Source organism: Brachyistius frenatus, unplaced genomic scaffold (genome assembly GCF_029030835.1).
Source record: "Brachyistius frenatus isolate BFR_SWC_R1_liver_20210118 unplaced genomic scaffold, ASM2903083v1 Contig_163, whole genome shotgun sequence".
Lineage (NCBI taxonomy): Eukaryota > Metazoa > Chordata > Actinopteri > Embiotocidae > Brachyistius > Brachyistius frenatus.
In genome coordinates, this window is record NW_027210762.1 from 838,534 (window position 1) to 857,200 (window position 18,667).

The 18,667-nt window shown below is 44.8% G+C and overlaps 2 protein-coding genes across 2 annotated transcripts; both read right to left on the reverse strand.

Moving 5' to 3' along the window:
* On the reverse strand, nt 1–4,622 carry LOC138631711 (fetuin-B). The gene is made up of 7 exons (XM_069716846.1): nt 4,238–4,622; nt 3,800–3,913; nt 2,883–2,961; nt 2,396–2,562; nt 1,538–1,651; nt 842–976; nt 1–420 (listed from the first exon to the last, which is right to left on the reverse strand). Exons 1-7 carry the CDS (start codon nt 4,433–4,435, stop codon nt 169–171), a joined length of 1,059 nt encoding a protein of 352 aa, XP_069572947.1. The 5' UTR covers nt 4,436–4,622; the 3' UTR covers nt 1–168.
* Nucleotides 4,623–5,950: 1,328 nt separating this feature from the next.
* fetub (fetuin B) lies at nt 5,951–11,071 on the reverse strand. The gene is made up of 7 exons (XM_069716838.1): nt 10,823–11,071; nt 9,262–9,375; nt 9,063–9,150; nt 8,645–8,811; nt 8,196–8,309; nt 7,702–7,788; nt 5,951–7,012 (listed from the first exon to the last, which is right to left on the reverse strand). Exons 1-7 carry the CDS (start codon nt 11,021–11,023, stop codon nt 6,266–6,268), a joined length of 1,518 nt encoding a protein of 505 aa, XP_069572939.1. The 5' UTR covers nt 11,024–11,071; the 3' UTR covers nt 5,951–6,265.
* Nucleotides 11,072–18,667: the final 7,596 nt, after the last annotated feature.

Here is an 18,667-nt window from a genome sequence, read left to right on the forward strand (position 1 = left end):
TTCCAGCTGTGTAAACACTTTAATCAAGCAATCAATGGTACATAATTAATAACACTGATTACTGTTGGTATAAGTTACTGTCCTCCCCACATTTTTAGTCACAATTTATTCTCAACTAATTACAACATGCAGTTCAACTGAACGATCAGCCGCCGCCGGTTCGACCAATCAGATCCGGAGTCTCTCCAGACCCAGGTTGTGTCTCCGGGGTCCGGGGCAGGACTCGGCCGACGGGGCGGCTCTGGGAGAGGCGGGCCGATCCACCACGGTGCCGAGGAGGCCCCGCGGCTCGGAGACGGGGGCGTCCGGGCCGGGGGAGTGCGTGTGCTCGTGGGGGTGCAGGTGTGTGTGGTTGCGGTGCTGAGGCCCGGTGTGCCCGCCGGCTGCTCTGGCGTGGGCCTGCTCCTCCACAGCTGCAGCCTGGAGAGGAAAAAGCTTCTTCTGATCTCAGGGAACATTAGAAAGGAACAAAGAAATAACTAAAGCATGCTGGGAAATGGTAATACGGCAACAAAGCAAAACACCGGGAGTCATGTTTGAATCGTGCTTCCTCAACGCTCAGCGAAGGAACACCAACAATATTATGATGAAGAGTCTCGCTGAACACAAAGCTGGAGATTCATTTAGAAAATAAACTCCCAAAATCCAACTCTGTGTTTAACGCCGGGATATTTCCACTCAGTATCATTATTACAAAATTTCCCCACTGTGGGATTAATAAAATCTAATCTAATCTAATCTAATCTAATCTAATCTAATCTAATCTAATCTAATCTAATCTAATCTAATCTAATCTCTTTTTCAATTTCTGACGATTCACTAAATCTCATAGTGAAGTTACCGGAGGTTCGTAAATCTCACACTTCACGTCTACTGGTTTCTGATGCTGGAAGGAGCTGTCCTTTTTCCCGACGAGGTTTCTGACTTCAAACTGGTCCTCGTGGGCAACGTGGGAGCCCAAACAGAAACCTCGATGCTGAGAAGAGAAAAGAAGTGAGTTGAGGCTGGATTTTTATGACATCTGGTCAGCAGCCAGAAGAGATTTGGCAACAAGGAGGTGTTTTAGATGGATAACACAAATAACAACAACCAGGAAAAGCGAAGACGAGATGCTGACATTTTTGGGACTAATACTAATACTGATATTCGGCAGTAAAAAAATAATTCAGATATAAACGTATCTTTACTGTAAATACAGTAATGACGTTTTTGCAGTGGAAAAGAACAATTTAAAAGTACCCCAAATAAATAAAAACGTTTTCATATCGACCAACATGTACGCCGATACTGAAACATCTGTGATTTAGCTATTGAGTCTTAAATTTGTACTCACGAAACTAAACACAATAATCATGTTTTATTTAAAGTTTTTGGGGAATTCTTAGAGCATCTAAACAGCTAAAATAAATCTCAGGGCAAATTTCACGTTCAACGATCAGCCGTTATGTTCAAGCTTCGTGCTGTAGAAATTGGAAGAATTTTGCTGAGTAAGCAAAGTGTCAACACTTTCTATGACGTTCGTTTGTGCGCTACTCACCGCAAACTGGCAGTCCATCGGCGGGCAGCCGCTCAGCTCGCCGGCGTCGGTTTTCTTCGAACACACCGTCTCCAGAATGGTGAACTCCACGAAGTAGGACGGCCCGACGACCCACTGAGGAAACCACGCAAAGACGTAACGCAAACACCGACTCGCACATGCACGTGAGTTTTAAGATGTAATCCGGTCAACATTCATGAACCTGCGTAATCTCAACCAGCTGGTGATAACCACAGACTGTTTATAAAATTGGACGCAGTTTTGAAAAATGAGGCCAACGCGGAAGCGCCTTGAGCTGCAATACCACCGAGTGCCACTAGAGGTCGGCCTCCAAAAAGCCTCCATTGACTCCCATTCAACTAGTCTCATGAAATTCTCAGTCAATAAAATTTCTCCATGAGTTATCTCGGTGTTGTTAGCTGAAATCGCTCCCTATTATTATTTTTCTGGCGGTCATTAATGAGAAAATAAGCTTAAAAAAAGACATATTTTGGGAGCGTGTCTGTTTGATTGACAGGCCTGTGGTGCAGTCAGGTTGGTTATAAACAAACAATCAATCAGATTAAAGTGCTTCATATTTAAAACTGATTGCTTTTCAAAGTGAAAAGCTGCAACAGGGCCTTGTTTTAAGCGTCTAGTCTTTTGAAGGCAACAGAAAGAATGAAGGCGTCCCCTCGAGGACAGAAAGATGAAGCTCAAAGACACTAAAGAAGAAGTACGAACTCTGCAACAGGAGACATCTGTAGAAAAATATGGTCGTAAGGTTTGGAAAAATGAACCCTAATCTCTGCACTGAACTCTTTGCCTTCTCCTCACTCGTTAATCGCTTGAGTATTACGTTTTGTTTTTTTCTGTAACCTGTGAACTGGCTTTCGTGATGTTCTCCAGAGTGAAGTAGTTGCCCAGGCGACTCTCGTCGTTAAACCTCTGCAGGGAGAGATTGGCCGTCTCCTTGACGACGGGCTCGTTCAAGTTTTCGGCCGTCGGACAGTCCGGGCACACGTCGACCACGGCGGTGGCAGGGACTGAAACACAGGGGTGAAGAGGGGTCAAAGGTCAAGCTGAGGGGCAAAGGGCGTCCCTCTCCTTCACTCTGACAGCTGGCTCTATCCAGATGTTTAAGTGTTATTCAGAGGCAACTGGACATGTCCGAAATCCTCCAGGACATTTTTCCACGTCTGCAAAACGTCTTTTAATTTCACACACTCGCTGACTTTGATCAAAATCAAAGCGCTAAAGCGTAAACAGAACAGACCTGGAACCCTTTTCCATCTCCGACACTTTTGTTAATGAGGTTGTGTTTTTTTCCTGATGTGAAACGAGTCTAAGCGACGCTTTGATCTACCTTCACGAAGCGCACAGGAGTAGCTCTGAAGTTGGACTCGCGCGTCGAGGTGGGCGGACACCTCGCACTCCCCGTACACCTGAAGGATGTAAAAACACAAGACGCAGGTAAAGATACACGCACGGATGAAATAATAAAGACGTAAATATATTGAAATGAATGAATAAAAAACCGGGTCAGCAAACAAACAAACAAACAAACAAACAGATCTCATGAGTTTCTCCAGGCAGAGATGCAACTTTACGTTATTTATTAGCATCTTTAAACTTTTGCTCCAAAGTTATTTCAAAAAGAGATATTAAACATTCGACTCCACATTTACAAATACACGAACTACTTTCTATTTTTATTAGGATTTGAATCTATTACTTGAGTCTGATGTTGAGTCTCCGGCGATAAATCGAGATGTGACACAAAAACTTTGGCACCACAGAAGTCAAAACCCACAACAGTGAGCTACCATAGCGACACCCAGTGGACATACAAGGTATTACACAAGCAAATTATAAAGCTCAGGTTTATTAAACTAACTACGAGTGTATGAAGTACATTGACAAACTACAACATTATTTATAGTATCCAATTAAAAAAAATAAACTTCTGTATTATTAATAGACGACTCTGGAAAGGCATTATCATCATGCATGATGGGTACTTTTACTTCTAGTAATTTAAATAATTTTTTCTTATAATATTTTTGTAAAACTTTCTAAATGTTGGACATTTGTCATTTTTTTAGATGACTAATTGTACATTTCATGTAATATATATATAAAAAAATAGCCAAAATAGCATCATATTGAAAAATCAGTTATAGTTTGGCCTTGTGTTGAGCTTTTTCTTTTCTGTGGCTCTGTGCAAAAAAATAAATAAAAAAAAAAGCCCTCATTATGTTGCTGAATGAAGATGAGACTCACTGGAATATCTCCAATGTCTCTGACTTTGCATTGTTTCCATGGTTTCCTGCTGGTGATGTGGCATTTGGTCTCCATGACATCAATCGTCAGTTTGTAGAGCGACCCACCTTTTTCCTGCACACACACACACACACACACACACACACACACACACACACACACACACACACACACACACACACACACACACACACATTGCAATTTCACATTTTTAATAAGCACTTCTAATTTCTTATTTTCTAGGCTTTGCATCAATCGTTTCCACCCTCTGTCTTTGCAAGCACACTGAACATGCAAACATGTTGTCATGTTGTGTGTGTGTGTGTGTGTGTGTGTGTGTGTGTGTGTGTGTGTGTGTGTGTGTGTGTGTGTGTGTGTGTGTGTGTGTGTGTGTGTGTGTGTGTGTGTGTGTGTGTGTGTGCGAGCGTTCAGCCCGACCTGTTCTGGAGTGTGCGACAGCTCGTACAGTCTGTTGAGGCCCAGGACGTATCCCGTCGTCCTGTCCTGGTTGATCTGCTCCAGCGCCTCCTCCGCCACCCTCACCGCATCAGGGCTGCTGCAGCCTGGCGGGTCTGGCGTCGCTTTCCCCTCCTGCTGCAGCAAAGCCAGACACAGGACCAGCAGGTACACACTCATCCTCTAACACACACACACACATACACACAGATACACACACTGGGCCCAATGAAAAAAAAACAACAACCTAATTTGACCCTAATTGGATAACGAAAGGCGATCCTGATAGATAATTGAACATTTAGACTGACACACGCGCTGGTCTGGAAATCTAGTTTTTACAGGGAGTTTGGTCGACTGAGACGGATGCTGGACTTTCACCTCTTTCCCCAAAAGGATGAGTAAACAGCTGCTATCTGCTGCTCCGCAGGCCAATGGCTGGCTCGGACTGACTGAGGGGGTCATAGTGCACTGGGGGAACAGGAGAAACGAACTCAACCACAGTAAAAGTAAAGTAAAGTAGGATACAGAAATTCCATAACGCCCTGTGGAGAAGAAAATCTTAGAACTGTGAGGTGAAAACAAGAACCAACGTTATACAACTTTTGCACAGCGCTTCTGCACCAGAGGCCACTTCGCCCACGGTCCATTTGGATGTCAGTTACTGGTGGCACTCCATGGGGGAGGGGGGGGTTACTGGTTCGTGAAGCTGGTAGTCTGGCATTTCAGATTTTTTTTGATGCCAGAAGTGACCATATTTGGACAAGAGGGTGGAGTTTGGAGGGATTGAGGGTTGGAAAACCTGATAACACTAAGCCCCGCCCACCAGTCGGCGCCCATTTTACTGTCAGTCAAACCCGGAATGACCCCAAACAAACCTTATTTACAAATTTTATTTTTTATATTTGTCTTTTATTATTGTCTTTAATATAACCCCTCACTTGAAACTACAATGTGTCATTACTGATTCAAAAATATTTTTCCCTCTTGCAACCAATCAGAGTTGCATCCCGTCAGACCTACAGATGCCAGATAAGCGCTTGTATGCTGAGTGTGTAAAACTGATGTCACCAATAATTGTACACAAAGCTGATGCACACAGACTGGATAAACGTAGTTTATACCGTTGCAAAGCTGCTGCTGCTTCTGGTGTGGAAAAACTACAAAAACGTTAAGCATTAATTCTGCTTATGATATTTTGTTTCAGCAAAGAAAAATACAGACAGTGTTTTGACCTATTACATATAAACAGTAAGAATTCTTCCACATATTACTACTGCAACCAGATTAAGTTGAAACATACAGGTCAAATCCATTTTTCCTATGAATTTAATGTATCTTACCACTAGGTGGTACTATAGCAACATGATAGATTCAAGCAGCAATAAGGCAGTGGCCATGAACATGCTTTGAGTGAACACTTGCTCTTTTGCTTGATTCATCCTTGTATATTCGATGTTAGTTTGCATCCCCCACATTTCCCAGAATTTAGATATTCTCATGAATTAGGAGGATAATATTTTATAATGTGAATTCTGATGTATTCTGATTTAAAAGCTGAATATTATTCAGATTGAGAGGATCCTGCAGGATGTGGAGGTCTCACGTTTTTAATTGCTGGTTTTACCTCTGTAGGTACACATAGATGTGGAATGGATCAGCTTGTTTTTGATCAATATAAAAACACTGCGTCAGTTTTTGTGGTATCATTTTTTTTATTTTTCTGCATCCAAGAACAGACAAAATAAAAATATAGAAAACTAGTCGTTTACTGGCTTGACTGTACAGCAACTCAATATGAACACGTCTGCTGTTGGAGATGCGACTACGGTCAGTTTTCTTTACGGGATGTTAATAAGGAAACTATCAGTTTAGTAATGATATTGCTTTTTTATTTATTTTCCCACACGGTGCGTTAGATCGATGTGGTAAATGTCAAATAGTTTTCCTGTCTTCACTTCAGTCTTTGTGCATTTCTGAGATGAGTCCCAGTTTCCCAGAGGCCTCCTTTTATGCAGTTGCCCTGAACGAGGGGTCCTCGGCAAAGAGCTTCTCCACCATGCCGTCTCCCGCCGCCGGGGTGGGGCACTGGGCCGAGACGGTGGTCGGGAAGGCCTCGATGAAGGGTTCTGTCTGTCCGGGGATCTCGGGGTCGGGCTTGGCGGGCATGACGATTCCGACATTGGGGCCTCCGGAGGGGACGTCGGGGAAGGACGGCAGGGTCATGGGCTGGTCGAGGGAGGGCAGCGTCCTCACCGCGCCCTTCGGGTGGTCGTGCGACGCCGTCTCGTGCTCGTGCTCGTGGTGGTGGTGGTGGTGCTCGTGCGGGTGCAGGTGGACGTGCTTGTGGTCGTGGTCCAGGGCGATCTCGTGGTCGTGCTCGTGGGTGTGCGCGCCGTCCGCGTGCTTGTAATCGTGGTGGTGGTTGGCGACGTCGCCGCTGTGGTTGTGCGCCTTGGCGTGGTGAGTGTGCACGTGGTCGTGGCCGTGGCCGTGGTCGTGGGAGTGGGCGTGGGCGTGCCTGTAGCTGGTGCCGGCGTCGTGGTCGTGCGTGTGGTGGTGGTCGCTGTCGTCGGCGTGCTTGTTGGTGATGTCGTGGTGACTGTGGGTCTTGGTGTGGTCGTGCTCGTGGTCGTGCGTGTGCGACGGGTCGGCGGCGTGCGCCTGGTCGTGGTCTTGGCTGTGTGGGTGCGTGTCGTTGTGGCTGTGGTCGGTCGCGCCGCCCAGCCGGTGCATTTTCTTCTCTCTGTCAGCAGCCTGGAGGAGAACATTTTAGCAAACGGACGGGATTTAAGATGTGTGACTTCTACTACATGATAACTTTAACTCCATAAAAAGAAAGCAGGACTATCTTGTAGTCATTTAAAATGTAACTGCTTTAATTAAATTCTTTAAAGAATCATTCATTTATTTTTTTTCCCCCTTACAGGATGCTACAGAAAGACATTCAAATAGTTCAGAGATGATGTCTCGCTGCAACAAGGTATCGCAGCGAAGTGTGAAATAGACACGCTTTGCGCTGTCTAGGTGTGAAAGTTACACGTTTTCCTGTAGTGGATGAAAATTAAACTTAGAGCCGTGTGATTTACAGGAAAAACGCATGGTTGGAGTTTGGAAACAAAAGACAACTCAAGAAAAACTTTGTCACCTTCTCCATTTAAATCTCATCGTCACATCGCCGCATGGCAATCTGTGACAAATGCTACCAAGCCACCCCTTCTATTTTCCTAATACTGCCCAAAAACAATGCCCTTTCTGCTCGGTCTCAAAACCTCGGTTGCGGGACCCTGGTCACATGATCCCGCGTCACGTGACATTGACGTGTGCCAAAACGTGTGTAACTTTCACGCTTTGGGGCTGTCAAAGCGTGACTATCTCACGTTAGATAGTACGTAGTAGATCCGGCGGGTCCATTTGACGCTCTGCCGTCGCTCGGTAAGTCTTACCTCGGGCTCATAGAGCTCACAATCCACACTGATGTCCTCCTCACCGGAGGGAGAGGTGTAGAGCGATGCCTTACAGAAGCCCTTGTGCTGAGGAGAGGAGAGAAGATCAGGAAAATCAAGTCAGAGAGGAGAGAGCGGAGGAACGGCTTCGTTAAGAGTTTAATAGTTTAATAAACTGAATTTCAAAGTGATCTCCTGCTATTATGAACTGAAGCTAAAAGCCAACGGATCAGAGCTCTGGGAAGAAAGACGATACCTTAGAGGGTCTTTGTTTTGGAGCTTCAAAACCTTACCAGACTCTGGGAAGTTTAATTTTATTATTTCTTTTCAAAAGGTTTTGTGAGAATAAAAGCCAAAAACGGGCTTAATTCAGCAAATGATAATAGAAAAACGGACTCAGTGTTTAACTGATGAACAAAAGGAACGAGTCAACGTGAAGGATTATTGTGCGTCATTTCAGAGTTCGAACAAAAAACATATTTGTCGTGACTCACAGCGAACTCGCAGTCCATGAGGGGGCATTTATCAGCCGGCGCTGCCCCCGCGCTCTGGGCGCAGGTGGTCTCCTGGATGGTGTACTCCACGTTGTAATACATGGACATGGCCATCTACACACACACACACACACACACACACACACACACACACACACACACACACACACACACACACACACACACACACACACACACACACACACACACAGAGAGAAGAAAAATAAAGCTTTCAATGAAAGGAAATGGGTGTAACTGTAAAATCTTTGGTTTGGTGAGTGAACTGCAGAGGAGTGTATATTTTGTGCAGGAGCTTCTTTGTGTGATTTGATGCAAATTTTACTTGTCAAGATGTGCAAGTTTCTTCAACCACTTTATGTCCATGTAGTTTTTTTTTTAAGTTTTTTTTTTACATATGTGTTTTTTCTTTTTATAAGTGGAGAACCCACCCCGGAGGTAGCGCGGGTGATTTTGAGCAGAGCGAAACGATTGGACAGGCCGCTCTCCTTGTTGAACTTCTCCAGTGAAAGAGACAACGTCTTCTGAACATTAGCGTTGTCCATGGCCGCGAAAGACGGGCAGTCGGGACATATTCTGGTCACTCGAGCTGCAGGAGCTGAGCGGGAAAGGAAAAGGAGGTTTTAAGTGTTGTTTTTCCACTGCACAACACGTCAACAAGTTTGAATTAAATACAAATTCTGAGACTCAAACTTGGGGAAATACTTAAATTGGAAAAGACATGGAACTGTTTTTTTTTTTAATGTGTTATATTTTGAGTGTGGAGCTAGAAATCCCTTTTTTTAAGTTTCATTTAAAGCAATTTTCTAGCATTTATTAGAAGTATATACATATATATATTTTTTATACCTGGTCTGACAGTACAGTCGTATTTGTAGAGACGCGCCACTCTGTGCACCTTATTGATGTAGATGGCAGCTTTGCACTGTCCATACACCTGCAAAGACAAACGCAATCATGAGCATATGCGATATTTAGGTGAGGCAACGTTAGTACACGCTGCGAGCACGAATGACTTCGTGAGTGTGTCCACGTGTGTTTTTCTAACCGGTGTGTCCGAGACGGGACGACTCTCGCAGTCCTTCCAGTCCTTCTTGCTGAGAACGCTGCAGTTGGTCTCCACAACATCCAGAGTCAGGTAGAAAACAACGCCGGTGTCTCCCTGTGACACACACACACACACACACACACACACACACACACACACACACACACACACACACACACACACACACACACACACACACACTGAATGTACACACACTGTGTTGTATTTACACTCTAACTTCCTAAAGGAAATGATCTTCCCCACGGGGTACGAGCCTTAAAAAAACGTTTTGACAGTCAGGTAGTGATGTTTCCATGACAACGGTTAACCTGTCATTAAGCCTCGCTTCTCAGACCGAATCCTGGTTTATAATCTCGTCCCTTTCCACCCAAGCTGACGTCATTTTTCGAAGGTTTTCCAATCGAGGCCTTATTCAACTCGTGGTTGAGAATTCTTTTTTTTTTAGTTTTTTTAAGCAAATTAAATAATATCAGTGTTTACAGTACAGAGCCGTTGCGCAAACATAACATATTCACTAACATTAATAGTAGTTAAGGATTATTTATTGAACCTTGAATGTACGAGATAACATCACACCTTCAGTGAGACAGAAAGAAGAACTTTGGTCAGAGTAAATAGTTTGTGAAAACACTTTTTGGAGCCTCCAGTCTGGCGTTTTGGTCGTCGCCATCTTGTTTCAGTTTTTTTTGGAGCCAGAAGTGACCATATTTGGACGAGGGGTGGATCTGACTGGGAGCTCAAGGACACTATGCAATCGCCACCTGACACCCCCTCCCCCCAGGCATGTTGCTTAAACAGACCCCCCCTGTAAAAATAGCTCCCTTTGAGGCCTAATAGCTAATGACACTAAAATGACTCTTGGAAAAACATTTACTTTACTTTTTTTCAAGGACAGAAGTTGATGATTTCTGAATATAAGGAGCCAGAGATATTTCTGGAGTCCCTAGTGGCCCTCAGTGGTACTACACTTTAAAGCACTTCCTTATTGACTCCTCTTTTTAGACCTGGAGACTACATCCGGTTTCACAGTATATACCTGCAGTCACTCAGCACATACTTCAAGCAAAATCCCCCTCAGGGTCAAATATGAACTGTGAAATAATACTAATATTATTTTATTTTTCAGCTTGATTGTAGAGAATATATATAATCATATAATATATATTTTAAACAAATGTCCTCTGTGATCTTTTATTTGTTAAACCAATCGCATTAGCCAACAATCAGTTTACCCCTCACGAATAATTGACTTAAACTTGGAATTTTTTTAATTTTTTAATTTAATGGAATTTCTTGTTTCCGATGGTGCTGCTGTGAAATTTTCTGTCCAACCAACTTTAAATCTATGAGTTTTAGTTCAAAAGAATTGCTCTTTGTTTTCAACTTAAATCATTCATTCTTCATCCTTGTGAAGTGCAAACGATGAGTCCTGTGCCTCCAAAAGCATTGGTCTAAACTCCACAAGGTAAAAAAACAAACAACAACAACAACAAAATAAACAAAGAGCTGCAGCACACTTGGAGAGAGCTCGGTGACTTACATGTGTTATCATGTGGACGTTGGAGAGGCGGTGCAGGCCGAAGATGTAGCCGTCCTGCCGGGCCTGGTTGATCTTGGTAAGAGCCAGTCCGGCGGCGCCGACCGCCTGCGCGTCTTCACACGAGCCCTGCTCCACCTGTGCAGCCCGGACGTTCACGCATCCCAACGCCAGCAACAGCGACAGCAGCACGCAGGTCTTCATGGTTCCTATGTTCTCTCTCTCTCTCTCTCTCTCACACACACACCGGTAAGGAGAGATGCCCGGAGAGAGAGATAGGCTGAGCTTTTATATCCTGCTGCTGTTTACTGTATACACACTCACAAACCCCCGCGTCCCCCCCCCCCAAAAAAAAAAAAAAAAAACACGCCCCCCCCCCTCCCTGTCCTGTCATCTCAGGTAAATATAACCATTGACCCCCACCCCCCCTCGCCGCCCACTCTTCAGGAATGCTGCATCTCATCTCATCTGCCAGCCAATCAGCTAACGTGCACACTTGCACAATGGGAGCTTATCAACTGGGAGATCATCAGCCCTGCAGTCATCTTCTGTGGGATCGATTGGGGGGGAGAGAAGGGGGGGGAGGGGGATCCTCACTGGATCCTTTGAAGTTAGTTTAAAAATCCAGGACAAGACTTAATCTACATATAAAAGAAGCACCGTGGTCACAATAATATTAATTAATTGATTATTGTTATTAATTAATCAGCAGACTGAAGAGGAATGAGGTCGCTACTGTGGTCAGCGCACCTTGATTATGTCACAGCAGAGCCTGTTGCCTCCAGCTTTCCATTAGCTGGTGCATTTTCTTTAAGGTCTTTAAAAGGAAAATTTCAAGTTTTAAACCTCTCACTGAAGTTGTGAACATGTATGAGGGAACAATAGTTTTTCACAATCTTCGCTGATAACTGCAATTAGAGGTTATGAGAATACAAATTCGAGAACTAATATTATTTAATATGAGTTGTTTAAAGCATCACTCTCATTCCACGACATGAATTTGTCTTTTTATTGGAAGTTGTAGAAATGAAATGACGTGAATAGACGTATACTTCTGTACACATGCCTGAAGTTTGACCCCAAAATCGCTTTTCAAGTTTTGGTCCTCCCAGATTGGCATGCAGTGATAGTGAAACATTTGACCTTTGCCCTCAACAAAATACACAACTCATTGAACCACCTGCCTGGAAATCAATGTTTTTTTTTTATCAGGTACACTTATGCAAGAAGCCGGATCATCGGGTCACGACCGATCATACGGCTGATTTTAGAGTTTGAAGCACAGATCCTCAATGTAAATCTCTGATCTGAAAGTCAACCAATTAAAGGCAAATTATATATAGTGACAACAGTGCTTCCCCATCACGAACTGAGTTATTGAAGGATATTGCAAACTAAGTGAAGTTTATTTGTGTTATTTGACGACTAATGGTGAAAGTTATGCTGCTCAAACAGGTAAAAAGTCAATAAAGTGCAGACAGTTGTGCCTGAAATGAATTCACAACCACACGACAACATGTTGGGACCGCATCTGGTTTTATTTTTTATTCAAACTGAAAGCAGAAATACAAAAAAAGCAAAAGCTTGTGCAGGAAAATGTCTTTTAAATGTACAAATTCATGTCCAGTATGACATCAAATCTGCAATTTCTTTCAACTGCAAACGTCTGAATGCACAGTTTGTATGAGTTGACGGTGAAAACTGCAGTGAGAGTTTACAAAACCTCACGACACGAGTTCAGAAGTGAACCCGAGTCCGGTGAAGGTCGACGTACAGCATCCGCCCATTCAAAGGCAAAAACCTCCACGTATTTACTTTCCAAAAAGGTTTAGCAGGTTTTAAAACAAACTTTTGATTGTCGAAGGGTGAAAGAAAGGAAAAAGTGTAGTTTGTGTAGTAAAGAAAAACAGGAGTCAGCAGTTTTAATGTAAACACAAACCCAAACTCTTCGTGGTGCAAAGGTGAAAATGGGAAAAAGGGCCCTTCAACGCTGCACTGAGATGTGTTCTGTTTTTAGTCATGCTAGTGACTGTTCAGACCATATAAAAGTGGACGTAGCATCCGGCTCAGAAAAATGAGGCCAATGCGGAAGTGCCTTGAGCTGCAATACCACTGAGTGCCACTAGAGGCTCCAAAAAGCCCCCGTAGACTCCCATTCAACTTCTCGTGAAAGTTTTTCGGTGTTGTTAGCGAAAGTCGCTCCTTCCAACCTCTCTCCTCGAAAAGCTGGGTCTTCTGTTTGATTGACAGGCCTGTGGTCCAGTCAGGTTACAGCTATCGGTGGGTGTGACGTAGCTTCGTAGTATCGTTGGTTGCAGGTCGGTTCAGACTCAAATATACCCAAGAATGAAAAGTAAGTAAGCACATATTCTACGTACAGCAACACTTCTGGGGTACTTGTATGTTACTTGAATACTTATTAGATGCATATTGCTGTAACAAACTGCTTTTGGATTTGTGATTAATCACAAAGTTTTATACAAAATTAAATTAACAAACAGTTGTATTTAAATTTGTCTGACTACAACAGTAAAAAGTGCTGCATACTTCACTTTTGTTTAATACTTTCAAGTTGTTTTTATTTACTGATGCTTAGATTTTCTTTAAAAGGTTTTGTTTTTTATTTTTTTTTAAACCTTTTAATTAGGTAGGTAGGTAGGTAGGTAGGTAGGTAGGTAGGTAGGTATATACTTTATTAATCCCCGAGGGGAAATTTTTTCGCCACAGCAGCATACATACAGAAGCAATAATAGAAACAATAGAATAAAATAATAGAATAGAATAATATAATAGAAAAGCAATAAAATTAAATAGCAGTAAAAAATATAAATATAAAATATAAAATGCACCGTATATACAGTATATAATATATCTATATATATTATATGCAACAAACCAATAAACACAGTCAACATATAGATATATATGTATATATATATATACATACAGTACAGTATATATCTATATATATAATATACAATCAACCAAGAAACACAGTCAACAGTGTTATTGTACTGTGATGGATTTTGCCAGAGGTGAGTTATTGTAAAGTCTTATTGCAGTGGGCAGGAATGATCTCCTGTATCTGTCCTTGTGACAGCGGAGCTGGAGGAATCTTTTAGAGAACGTCCTCCTCTGTCCCTGCAGCAGGTGGAGAGGGTGGACAGGATTATCCAAGATGGACAATAGTTTGTTCAGCGTCCTCCTCTCCACCACCTTTTCCAGACTATCTAGTTTGTAGCCGATGATGGAGCCGGCCTTCTTAACCAGCTTGTTAAGTTTGTTGGTGTCTCCGGCTCCAATGCTGCTCCCCCAGCAGACCCCAGCGAAGTACAAAGCACTGGCCACAACAGACTGGTAGAACATCTCCAACATCTCGCTGCACACATTGAAGGATCGAAGTTTCCTCAAGAAAAAGAGTCAACTCATCACCTTCTTGTAGACAGCGTTGATGTTGGTCTTCCATTTCAGTCTGTTGTCGATGGACACACCAGGTACTTGTCCTCCTCCACCATGTCCACCTCCTCTCCCAGAACTCTCAGCGGTTGTGGAGCCGTCGTCTTCCTCCTGAAGTCGACCACCATCTCTCTGGTCTTGTCCACGTTCAGGAGCAGGCGATTTCTTCCCGCCCACTCCACAAAGTCTGTGGTCTGCCTGTCAGTGATCCAGGAGACGGTGGACGTGTCCACCCTCCACCCCCACCTCCACCCGCAGCTTCTCACTCAGCAGCAGTGGTTGGATGGTGTTGAATGCACTGGAGAAATCAAAGAAAGTGATTCTCACAGAGTCACCGGTTCCATTCAGGTGAGACTGAACTCGTTGCAGCAGGTAGATGATGGCGTCGTCCACTCCCACACGAGGCTGGTACGCAAATTGCAGATGGTCCAGAGATTTCACCAGCGGCCTGAGGTGGGCCAAGACCAGCCTCTCCAGCACCTTCATCACATGAGATGTGAGGGCAACCGGTCGGTAGTCGTTGAGGCCAGATGGAGTCGTCTTCTTGGGGACAGGAACCAGGCAGGACGTCTTCCACAGCACCGGGACCTCCTCCTGCTTCAGGCTCAGGTTGAAGAGGTGTTGTAGGACCTCAGCCAGCTGGACGGCGCAGGTCTTCAGGACCACGGGGCTGATGCCGTCAGGTCCTGCAGCCTTGCGCTGGTGGATTCTCTCCAGCTGTCTCCTAACCTGGCCAGTCATCACAGAGAGGGGGGTGAGGTGTGTGTGTGTGTGTGTGTGTGTGTGTGTGTGTGTGTGTGTGTGTGTGTGTGTGTGTGTGTGTGTGTGTGTGTGTGTGTGTGTGTGGGGGGGGGGGTCGAGGTGTCGATGGAGGAAGAGCCCTTTGAGATTGAGGGCTCTATGCAGCTCACCAGGGGGCGCAGAGGAGGGAGGGGGGAGGCAGCAGAGGTATTTGTGAGGTGTGAGGTGTGGAGGAGACAGATGAGGGCGGTGAACTAAACCTGTTGAAGAAACAGTTTAGTTCATTTGACCTCTCCAGGTTCCCCCTGATTGTTCCTCTCCAGGTTCCCTCTGGTTGTTCCTCTCCAGGTTCCCTCTGGTTGTTCCTCTCCAGGTTCCCCTTGGTTGTTCCTCTCCAGGTTCCCCCTGGTTGTTCCTCTCCAGGTTCCCCCTGGTTGTTCCTCTCCAGGTTCCCCCTGGTTGTTCCTCTCCAGGTTCCCCCTGGTTGTCTCTCTCTCCCCTTGAACCCAGTAATCTCCTTCATACCGGTCCACACCTCCCTCACGTTGTCCTGCTGGAGTTTGGCCTCCAGCTTCCTCCTGTAGGAGTCCTTGCACTCCCTCATCTTCTCCTTCAGGTGGCGCTGCACTCTCCTGAGCTCCTCCCTGTCCCCAGACCTGAAGGCTGCTTTCTTCTTATTAAGAAGAACTTTCAGGTCACTGGTGATCCATGGTTTGTTGTTGGGGAAGCAGTGTCCAGTCCGGGATGGTACGGTGGTGTGTTCACAGAATTTGATGTATTCTGTGATACAGTCCGTCCTGCTGTTGATGTCCTCCCCATGTGGTCCAAACAGCACATCCCAGTCCGTGGACTCAAAGCAGTCCTGCAGGGCGTCTTTAGCCTCCTGTGTCCACCTCCTCACAGTCCTGGTGGTCACAGGCTGCCTCTGCACCAGGGGGACATACCTGGGAGTCAGCAGGACCAGGTTGTGGTCTGATCTACCAAGGGGGGGAAGGGCAGTAGTACTGTATGCATCCATGGCATTAGCATACAGTAAGTCCAGAGTTTTATTGTTCCTTGTGGGGCAGTTCACATACTGGTGCAAAGTTAGCAGTACTTTATCCAGACTGGCTAAAGTCTCCAGTAACTGCCAAAAATGCACCGGGATGCTGAGTCTGTAGTTTAGCCACCGTGGAGTAGATGGTGTCCACTGCTGCCTCTGCGTCGGCTGATGGAGGAATGTAAACAACGATAACAATGGAGGACGTGAACTCCCTCGGCAAATAATAAGGGCGCGTCCCCACGGCTAGCAGTTCAATGTCCGGGCTGCAGAAACGTTCCTTCACACACACGTGGTCGGGATTGCACCACCTCTCGTTCACATAGACTGCAATCCCTCCACCTTTCTTCTTGCCGCTCTGCACAACGTCTCTGTCCGCCCGAACAGTCCTGAAGCCGGGTACGGCCGCGCTGTGGTCCGGGAGATGTGAGTGCAGCCATGTCTCGGTGAAACACATGATGCTGCACTCCCGGTACTCTCTCTGGGTCTTTACCAGCGCCGAGCTCGTCCGTCTTGTTGGCCAACGACCTCACGTTCCCCGTTAAGATCTCCGGTACCGCTGGTTTGTATTTCCTCCTTTCCGCCTTCAGCTTAGCTCCGGCTCTGCAACCCCGCCGTCTTCTCCGAAGTTCAACGGGGATCTCAGGCCTCGCTCCGGGCAGCAGCAGTAGAGGGCTACTCAGCGCGATCAGCTGATCACGAGAGTAAACAATAACAGAGCCCCCAGCCAGAAACGTGGAAAAATTACGGTCCATTACGGACCGTTAACTTAACACGAGAGAAAGAAAAAAAAAAAAACACAACTCCGAAGAGGAGAAAGGCTTAAAAAATACTAATAATACTAATAACAAGGGGAGGGGAGCTGCCGCAACAGGCTGCCGCTAGCGCAGCGCCATCTTGAGATTACAGGAAAAGTCGATATTCTTCCACTTTCTTCCACTTCATCACTGTTGGATAAATTTTTTAAAGACATTAATTTTGTCCCCTAAAGATGATTCCTATCATTTTGTGATCTAATCATCAACCTTAGGTCTGATTGAGGACCCGCCTGTTAACAAATTACCACAATAAAAGGGGCACTCCACCAAGTTTACATGTCCAGTCGAGCCCACAGAGAGTATTTGGGCCTGTAAGATATCTTGAAGAAGTCTTTGTCAAAATGTTAATGTGTCTCTCGCAAATACCCTCTAATCTATGGAAATGATGACTGAATTCCTGGAGTGTGTCTTTAACTTTGGCTCGTCACCAGAGAAAAAAAACAACTTCAGGCAAGTGGCGACACGTCAGAGAAGAGCTCATCTTGATGTGACGTTTGCTCTGAAGACATATTCTGGTTAAAAATAGGTTTTAAAAGGATGAAGAAAATGGACACAAGCAGATGTAATTACATCTCTATTTTATTTCCTAGATAAATAAAGAAGTAAGATTGATTTTGAGACTAAGAAAACATGCTCCTCGGGCCGGCGATTGCATCATCACTGGTAGGATTTACATCCTGTTTACGAATATATAACCATGACAACCGACAGCTTGACAAGTACATGAAGATATGGCTGACAATTAGCCCAGTTTTCTTTTTAATTCCCACCAACTGGGTCACTTTGTGGGGATTTACTTTGAGTTTACACTTCTTCTATTAACCACAGGGTGGTGCTGCAGTGTAGTTCAATGTTCGTCACTCGTCATAGAGGTGTTGTTTACAAGTTTGAGGCAACAGCAAGAGTCAAAACTAAGGACGCCACATATCAAGAGAAAGATGTTAGGATTAGAAAAATGTTATATTTTTATGTACTTGTGCAAATTCCAGGTACATATGCATGAAAAAAAAACTGACAGCAATGTAAACTGAGAGTCAAAATGCATCTACGTGCACAAGTTTACACAAGACATCAAGGACACGACCTCACACGTCCAAGAAGGGAGCCTTGTCTCCTGACGTCACCGCTCGGTGGATTTATGAGCAGTGATTTATGTTGGCGGGCGGTAAGCAGCGCAGGAATAAAAAAAAAAGAGAGAATGAACTCAAGACGAGATGAGGATCAACTGCAGAGTGCCTCAGTCGTACCTCACGCGGTTTATGACATCATGCATTTGGATTTCATCGATCCATATTCGGTGCTGGAAAAAGGGAACAATTCATGGAAAACCAGTGTTTGCCTTTATTTTCCCTGCATCACTCAGTGGTTTGCTGTCAGTTCTGGTCAATCATCCTTTTTTCATCCACTCCACCCAGTTTGGTTTTTTTGAACTCATGAAAATCCCCTTCGGTTGAGGGGGGGAGGGGAGGGGGGGGTTGTCGCTGATTGGAGGGAATGAAGCTGTGCCAATCTGAGGTATTCTCCGGCTCCAGCTTCGGCTCCTTATAAAGACCGTGCGATGCACATCGTTTGTGTTTAAAATGTGCACAAACTCAGCACGAGAGCTTCTAAAAATGGTAAAATGCTATTTGGTTGTCCGTCGAGGAAATCATGATGTGCAGTAACGCGGAAAAGATTTTAGACGTTTAGATTTCCGGCACAGTGTACCATCGGCGGGAGCGTTCGGTTGGCTCCAGTTTCATTCAGCTATCTTCGGCGACAGGAAGAACAAGGAGTCCTGTGACAGATGGTTCG